General features: G+C 28.2%; 3 protein-coding genes across 6 annotated transcripts; 1 reads left to right on the top strand and 2 right to left on the bottom strand.

The window, feature by feature from the left end:
• Positions 1-6: 6 nt before the first annotated feature.
• On the bottom strand, positions 7-1,173 carry LOC122567995 (the record flags this gene model as incomplete). Its single annotated transcript, XM_043727229.1, has 3 exons — positions 1,121-1,173; positions 948-1,024; positions 7-749 (listed from the first exon to the last, which is right to left on the bottom strand). Coding segments are annotated over exons 2-3 (747 nt in total), but the record flags the coding sequence as incomplete, so codon positions are not given.
• Positions 1,174-1,235: 62 nt separating this feature from the next.
• On the top strand, positions 1,236-3,573 carry LOC122567993 (CCA tRNA nucleotidyltransferase 1, mitochondrial). 2 transcript variants are annotated; one of them, XM_043727224.1, is made up of 6 exons: positions 1,236-1,444; positions 1,592-1,901; positions 1,990-2,266; positions 2,410-2,604; positions 2,674-3,030; positions 3,355-3,573. In XM_043727224.1, exons 1-6 carry the CDS (start codon positions 1,391-1,393, stop codon positions 3,554-3,556), a joined length of 1,395 nt encoding a protein of 464 aa, XP_043583159.1. In that variant the 5' UTR covers positions 1,236-1,390; the 3' UTR covers positions 3,557-3,573. The 2 variants fall into 2 exon arrangements, with proteins under 2 accessions (XP_043583159.1, XP_043583161.1); XM_043727226.1 differs by having other exon boundaries at positions 1,305-1,444; positions 1,806-1,901.
• Positions 3,574-3,662: 89 nt separating this feature from the next.
• Positions 3,663-7,267, bottom strand: LOC122567994 (transcription initiation factor IIA subunit 1). Of its 3 annotated transcripts, none has more exons than XM_043727228.1 (8): positions 7,093-7,267; positions 6,054-6,264; positions 5,577-5,828; positions 5,297-5,484; positions 5,112-5,207; positions 4,666-4,809; positions 4,479-4,568; positions 3,663-4,351 (listed from the first exon to the last, which is right to left on the bottom strand). In XM_043727228.1, the coding sequence occupies exons 1-8, from the start codon at positions 7,114-7,116 to the stop codon at positions 4,244-4,246; spliced, it is 1,113 nt and encodes a 370-aa protein (XP_043583163.1). In that variant the 5' UTR covers positions 7,117-7,267; the 3' UTR covers positions 3,663-4,243. The 3 variants fall into 3 exon arrangements, 2 of the variants coding, with proteins under 2 accessions (XP_043583163.1, XP_043583162.1); XM_043727227.1 differs by having other exon boundaries at positions 5,577-5,864; XR_006316944.1 differs by having other exon boundaries at positions 4,298-4,351; positions 4,479-4,549; positions 5,577-5,864.
• Between the last annotated feature and the right edge of the window lie 975 nt (positions 7,268-8,242).

The following is an 8,242-nucleotide window of genomic DNA, read 5'->3' on the forward strand; positions in this document are numbered from 1 at the left end:
GTTTCTCTCTCTCTCCTTTATACACTCTTTTACCAGCTCCTTTTCTGATTCTAGAGTTCTTTCCTCGTACCTTACTGCTCTTTTTAACGCTTTTACCTTGATTTCCTCTATTTTGCACTCTTCTGTCAGTATGTAGTTTGGTGTTGTCCTGTCTAAACCTAAGATCCATTTTACGTACCCTCTTTTTACCCTATCCAGCAATTCTTCCATGTTCCAACCCCATACCTCTGCTCCAAACAGCGCCACGCTCTCTACTAGTGCTTCAAACATCTTCATTCTCCTCTCGTAGTCCTGTTTGAATATTCTTTCTCCCATGCTCCATGTTTTCTTCATTGTTATCATCGCTCTCCTTTTCCTGTCCTGTATGTGCCTCTCATCGCTGCCGTTTTTCTGTAGTATGTACTCTAGGTATCTTATCTCCTCCACTTCTTCTAGTTCTTGCTCTCCCCAATTCCATTTTCTTTGTCTCCTTTTGTTTCTTCTTTTTTCGAATACTACTATTTTTGTCTTTTCTGTGCTTAGCTCCAATTCTGCTTCTTTTAAAAATTTTTTGAATTTCCTTAGCATCTCCTTTAGCTCCTCTTCCCTATCCGCCGTCAATACAATATCATCTGCGTACGTCAGTGACCATACCTTTCTTCCTCCTATCGCTATGCCCCCGGCTTGCCCTTTCCTTAGTTTGTCTTCCAGCCCTGCCACGTAGATGTTAAATAATGTCGGGCTCAGCACCAAGGCACCAAGTTGAACTTCTTAAATTAAACATTTCATAATTGATTAAAATTTTAATTAAATTTAAATCTTATTAAGTACTATCAAGAATATTTATTTCTATTTTATATAATCTTTTAATTTCACCATAATATTTTTTAATTACTAATTAAATTACTAATTACTTGTATAAAATTTTTTATGTTTTTCTTAATATAAATAAAAGATATAACCCATACCCATAAGAACATTTCTAATTATTGATATATCAATGCATATAAAAAGCCATTTCTTGTGCTTAAGTATTTTGAAATTTCTAAAAAATAATATGTATATATACATATAGTACAGTAAAAAGAAGTAATGATAACGATAATAACAATACGTATTATGTAATTTACGTAAATATAACCTATAAAATTTAATAACACGAATTTTTCATTCAAAATACAATTTACATTATAAAAATTAGATAACGAAGAAAATAAAATATTGGGAAAAGATATTTTTCTAGCGAATAATTTCATTTTGAATAAAAGTATTTTCTTTGAAAATTGAAGATCAAAGCAGCACTGCTGGCATTTATGAATAATTATCAATGAAGCAAAGTGGTATTCAATGTGGCTGTCAATCGAGAAAATTATTTTGTTAAATAATAAGGAAATATAAGAAATTCTAAGTGATGCTTGCAATCCTTTCTGGTGTAAATTATATTTCTTCTTATCGCCTTTTAAGAGTAAGTATATAATATTTCAAATATACTCTTTTACTAAAACATTGAGGTTAAGTTCTTATAAAGATTGAAGCTTCATATGAATGATGTAATAAAAAATTTTATTTCATTAAAATTGTTTTAATAACTAACATCTAAAATTTTGGAAAGGCGTATAAAACTTGGCAAAAAGTTATCATGAAAGAAGAACCAATGCCACGAAGCAGATCTGATCCAGTAATTAAAAAACTGGATAGTCCATTGTTTCATTCTATATTTACACCAGAACTTAATACTTTAGCACAATTGTTTAGAAAGTATAATTACCAACTAAAACTTGCTGGTGGTGCTGTCAGAGATATTTTAATGGATATAAAACCTGTAGATTTAGATTTTGCGACAGATGCTACCCCAGAGGAAATGAAAAGTATGTTTGAAAAAGAAAATATCAGAATGATTAATAATAAAGGGGAAAAACATGGTATGTTGAAATATATACCAGTATTTTTTATTATTATTAAAATGAAACATTGTAATAAAATTAAATCCTTTTATGGAAATTATTTCAGGTACAATTACTTCAAGAATAAATGATAAAGAAAATTTTGAAGTAACTACACTTAGAATCGACACACACACTGATGGTAGACATGCAGAAGTCAAATTTACACAAGATTGGAAACTAGATGCTCTTCGTAGAGATCTGACAATAAATTCCATGTTTCTTGATTTTGAAGGAAGAATATATGATTATTTCTTCGGTTATGATGATTTACAGAAACGAAGAGTTGCTTTTGTAGGAAATCCAACATATAGAATTAAGGAAGATTATCTTCGAATTTTAAGGTATTTCTTCATTAGTTTTTCACGTAATTAATGATATATATACATCTTTTCAAGTTAGATAAATTAATACTAAGTAAACTGAAATTAAGTTATTTTTATATAAAAATTCTTTTGTTTAATTGCATAAAATTTATATTATATAGGTATTTTCGATTTTATGGAAGAATTGCAGAACAACCAGATATTCATGATGAATCAACTATAATAGCAATAAAAGAAAATATACATGGATTAGAAGAAATATCTGGAGAAAGAATTTGGAATGAATGGTCAAAAATCCTTTCTGGAAATTATGCTAAAGAACTAACTTTGAAATTGTTAGAATGTGGCATCACAAGGTAATAGTAAATTAAAAAGTAGAATGAAGATAAACTTAATGTGATGTATTTATTGATATTTAATTTCAGATATGTGGGACTTCCAGAAAATCCAAATATAAAAAACTTTGAGATCGTTCACGATACATCTAAGAAAAATAATATTTCTTTGCAACCAATTACTTATCTTGCTGTAATGCTAAAAGATGAAAATGAAGTATTGCAACTTCATAATAGATTAAAGTTATCTGCATATGAAAGAGATTTAGCATTATTTTTAGTTAGATACGGGGAAGATAAACCTTCAGTAAATCTAAAATTTTACAAAGGAGTTCTTATTCATTGGAAAGGAAATGTTATTAATGCAAGAAGTTATATTTGTGAATTATTAAACTCTAAACAATATTTTAGTCTTGCTAAAGATGTAGAAAAATTAGTAATACCAAGGTAACAACCAACTTTAAAATTATAACAATCTGAAATATAATTATAATAAAAAAATACGTTAAAATGTGAATATTTTTCATCTTTTCTACTAACTTAAAAATAAATGAAAGTATACATACAATAAATATTAAGCATTAAATTATATGTATAACAAGGTTCAATTATAAAATGATCTTTTTCGCATTATATTTATACTAATTTCTTAAAATGAAATATTCAATATTCATGAATGATTAAAGATTATTCTTTTATTAAAGATTTACTATCGCTGTTACTCTTAATATGTTATATAATGTATTCTTATATATTTTGATGTGTTTTCAGATTTCCAGTTAGTGGAGACATGTTAAAACAATATGTTAAGAAGGGGAAAATGATGGGTATTGTTATTAAGGAATTAAAAGATATTTGGTTGGACAAAGATTTTGACACAAATGCAGAAGAACTATTACAGGAGGTCCCACGAATTATTAGTGAATTAGAGGATAAAAAATTAGAAAAAGATAACATGTTTTTAAGTAAATAAATTTTGATGAAACTATATATATTTTGGTTTTTGAATAATATAGAACTTTCATACTTATAATTTTAAAAGGAATAAGAAGAGGAAAAACAATTATACATATTATGTATTAAGGTTTTTAACAGTATAAGACACATTTATTGTTAAGAGCATCACATATTTATGGTGGATTGCAATCCTTTAGAATTTATTTACATAGTAAACTCACATGAAAAAACTTGGAGACTGCTCAAAATACAATACCAGACTTGCTTGATTATTGAGCTTTTTATACAGTAAAATCTTGATCATACGATATTTGCTTCAAATTAAATTTGATTTATGCGAATTTTAGAATGACTAATATTTTCTTATTTTAATTCAAAATCTTTATGCTCTCCTTTAATTAAAGGTGTAAAAGAGTTTATTATTAATATTCTTTCTTAAACTTAAGATCAATAAGTATAAAAATTTTTTATTCAATTGAATAACTGAGGTTTCAGTGCACTTTTCACATTAAAAAAAAAAGAAAGAAAAAAAAGTAGAAATTCCAATCGAGCCTAATCCTGCGTCATATAAATTTTAAAACAAGTATCGCATATCTTGATTAAAGAAATTAAAAAATTTTTAGAGCACAAATTTAAAGGTAAATTTTGAACCAATTTAACGTGAACACATTACCAAATCGATTTCCATAGTTTTACATATTATTTACCATTCCGCATCACCATTCATTTTCTGAAAAACATAATCTTTGCCATTAAGATTCATTATTCCGTCTTTGAGGTAGAATTTCCATTTATTTCTACTCCTTGTTATCTAAAAATTGATTTTTCATTTATTAAAAAAATATTATTAATAACTATATTTGGATTTTGATAAATAAATCTTTTTAAATCATTTGTTATTTATCAGAGTAATGTATCGCAGTAAAATTATTAAATACCTTGTCATACTGACAAACAACAACATTATCAGTATCAAAAAGATCTGCCGGGTCATCATCTGTTACATCATCTTCTGAATTCAACGGCTCCTACGAAATAGGAGTCATATTATTAAATAAATGATTTTTCTATTTCGTAGCATAGCACAAATAAAACGAAACTAAAATAACGAAATATTTTAAAGACCTCTTCTCTTGCCGCAGCTTCATCATTTTCGTCTTCTTCTTTATCATCAAGGTCTTCTTCTTCATCTTCATTATCCTCTTCTTCCTCTTCTTCATCATCATCTGACGAATCTCCAAGCGGACCATCTAATTGTGCTATATTATTCTATTTGTGAGAAAATAAAAGAAATAACTAATTCTTATTTGTTTATATTTTTCTCCTATACAAAAAATAATCATAATTTTAGAGATATGAATTATATAAAAATTAAATTTTAGTTATTAATAAATTAAACTAGTCAAATGACTAATTGTTATATATTTTATTTATATTATTTATTATAGAATTAAATGGCCAAATTAATACATTTTGTTTATAATATAGTAATCTTTTCATATATGAAATTAAAACATACATATAAAATTATACCTTTTACTATTTAAATTTAATGCACTATTTCTCATTACCTGATTTTGAACAGATCGCTGAGAGACATTGTTTGCATTTTGTGTAACAACTTGAAGAGGCTGACTAACTGGGAGTGGTGTCAATGTTGCTTGCTCCTAAGAAATGTAAGGTTAATATATATTGTTAAAATAACATGAATGTATAAAATAACAATAATATACTATTATATATTTCCATTAATTACTTGAATTTGGACAGGTCGCTGAGAAACATTGTTTGCACTTTGTGTAACAAGTTGAAGTGGAGTCAGCGTTGCTTGACCCTGAAGTGTAGAATTAACATGTTGCTGGAGTAATGTGGAAGCTAGATTTGCTGGTAGCCCCATTGCAGCTGTAATAACTGGTCCTGTTAAAATTGTGTGCAATTGATTACCTAAAAATAAATTAATTAGTTGTAAATACATCATTTTTATTTCCTCAATATTAATATATGGTAATTATTAAGTGAATGTTATTTTAATGTACCTTGAATTGCAGACGCAGGGACCTGAATAGTCAAAACTCTTAATGGAGCATCAGGAACGCCCGTTTGTGGTGGCAATGTTATTTGAATAGGTACTTGTCTGTCCATTACTGCTGGCGTTGATGTTACTAATTGCTGTACTGGTGTACCAGTGTGTTGTATACCAGTTGTTGTTGAATGGCATTGTGTCTGAGTTTGTGATTGCTGAGGTGATTGCTGTTGTTGCGATGCTTGTTGAGGAGCAGAATTTCCTCCTGTTTGTTGTACAAAATGATTTCCTATAGTTACTCCTAAAAGTGTAAACTGCATTAAATTTGTTGAGAAAGTATATTTTTAATTTTTAATGGCAATCCTATGATGAGAGGAATTTGTTATAATTATAATTTTATTTGATAGTCTCTTCTATTCTTCTAAAATTTTCTTAATTTCAATTATTCTCACTAAAAATATTGTTTTATAAGAGAAAATATAGATCTTACCTTTGTTAACAGGCACAGCTTTGTGCGTATTTATTTGGGGAACCTGAGGCTCTGGAGGATCTGGATTAAGTTCAACAGCTTTACTAGACATTAATTTGGTTTCCCATATTTGTTTGAGCTCTTGTAATACTTGTTCATCTACACCTTCATCTATAAATGATTCCCTTACACCTGATATAACATCCTCTATCACAGTATTGTATAGTTTTAACTGTAATTAACATGAATTTCATTATCAATTAACATTTTTAAAATTTACATTACTTTATCTGTTCAATAATACTTTTCCTTTTACTTTACTTTATTTTATATCTTAATGTTATGTTAAAGTTTTGGAGCATTCTCATGAATTAGTTTTCATGAAAATTACTTTTGATAAAGTACATCAATCTAAAATGTATCAGACTAATCTTTTTATATATATAATTAAAGATTAACAACGACTATAAAATACAATATTTTAAAACAATATCATTCACAGAATTCTACAGCTTTATTCTTTAATAAATTACTTATATTCTACTATTATCTAAAAATCTATTTTTTTTTTTTTAAGAAATTCCAATGTTTATTTAGAAGATATAGGATAATTTTAGTATGCTTTAATTACACAAAAAAGAACACATAGAGAAATTAAGGGAAATTGAAACCATTTGAAAATATTGCCATCAATTCTAACCTACAACATTTTGAAAAAATGTTGTAGAGAAATTTATCTGAAAAGGAAAATATAAATAAAGTTGCAATGAATTTGATTAAAACTTTTCACTGATAACGTTTTAGAATTTTAGCATTATACAACCTAGAAATTCATAATTTGTAATTATTAAGATTGCAAAATACGATTTGATTTAAAAAGAGAATAAATGTCGAAAGAAAATAATCTTTGGTTGGAACAAAAGGGATCAAAGATGAGGATAACAATGATAATGGTATTAACATAAATCGAGCGATAAAAATCGTCATTGTCGTCATTGTGATGATTACAATTAATTGTTTTTTTAATCAGTTGTTGCTTTTGTTCATGTTTATTACTCACCACAGTTGTCTGACTGAGGGCCATTGCGAGGATAATTCGTATTGTCTAATAAGAAAAACAATAGGAATAATCCAACGAATAAATCAGCCCCAGTTCAGAAGCCGATCCGCGGTAGCATCGCTCTTTTATATACTGTGGACACGTCTCCCATTCCACCTGACTCTAACATGAACTGAGAACAGTTATCTCAAGAGAAACCAATGCATCCAATATCGTAAAGTTAAATACTTATGAATTAAAGAGAATGTCACTATTGTTGTGAACTGGTCCACGCCCGTAGGTCCCTCTAGTATGAAAATCTTGTATGATAATAGGGTAAATTCTAGCGTCGCAAATTTAACTGTACTGTAGCGTAACTCAGACAACGAACAAATGTTATTTAATAAATTTATTAATTAAATGTCAAAATTATTTATCAGTAACAACTGTGATCATTCTCAAATTTCGTATTTACTTCCATTACCTTGGGAAAGAACATTGCCAATGCATAAATCCCTCGTTTTCTAATATTGCAAACTCCAATCAAAATAATATTTATTGCCATTAGTTAGTAAGAATTTGTCTTATTAGATAACAAATTAATCATAAATTGTCATATAAATCCGAACAGATAAATGAGTCACTCTGCGACTCAAAAGTAGAGAATCGTTGGAATCGTTGAATCGCTAGAATCGTCACGCCGAGCTGAATGTCTAAATAAATTTCGTTAAAGCGCAAAGTCGATCTATATAGTCGATCTATTATAAATATTTGGTTTTAAATACAATTAGTTTTAAATACAAATTATTGTTCAAGTTAATTTTTGTTATTATGTATTTTTTCATTTAAATTAGTTGCGAGTTGGTCGAATTAGTTTTGAAATTGTTTGAAATTGTGACGCAAGCAGAGTACTTCAGCGCTCCACGCGTTTCAACCGCGCTAAATTCCCTAAACACCGTTTTTGCAAGCCAGCAGTACCTTTGCAACTCGATTTATTTCATAGCTGTTATTGTGCTTATTTCAGCACGGTTTTAGTGGTTCGAAACCTATCTAAAACAATAGGATCGCCAAAGATAGGAAAACTAAAAAGGACGAGATGTCAGACTTTTTTAAAGATTCCATGCATGGTGAATAAGAAGCAGAAAAATAGCTTCCAAGAAGACTTTCCCTT

This window comes from Bombus pyrosoma, linkage group LG5 (genome assembly GCF_014825855.1).
Source record: "Bombus pyrosoma isolate SC7728 linkage group LG5, ASM1482585v1, whole genome shotgun sequence".
Taxonomy (NCBI): Eukaryota; Metazoa; Arthropoda; class Insecta; order Hymenoptera; family Apidae; genus Bombus; species Bombus pyrosoma.

Excerpts from the sequence above, each read along its gene's own strand:
- LOC122567993 (XM_043727224.1), top strand. The coding sequence starts at position 1,391 with ATGCTTGCAATCCTTTCTGGTGTAAATTATATTTCTTCTTATCGCCTT. Across the intron at positions 1,902-1,989 it reads TAATAAAGGGGAAAAACATG|GTACAATTACTTCAAGAATA; the intron begins GTATGTTGAAAT and ends AAATTATTTCAG. Across the intron at positions 3,031-3,354 it reads GAAAAATTAGTAATACCAAG|ATTTCCAGTTAGTGGAGACA; the intron begins GTAACAACCAAC and ends ATGTGTTTTCAG.
- LOC122567994 (XM_043727227.1), bottom strand. The coding sequence starts at position 7,116 with ATGGCCCTCAGTCAGACAACTGTG. Across the intron at positions 5,208-5,296 it reads AGCGACCTGTCCAAATTCAA|GAGCAAGCAACATTGACACC; the intron begins GTAATTAATGGA and ends TACATTTCTTAG. Across the intron at positions 4,810-5,111 it reads AGCGATCTGTTCAAAATCAG|AATAATATAGCACAATTAGA; the intron begins GTAATGAGAAAT and ends TCTCACAAATAG.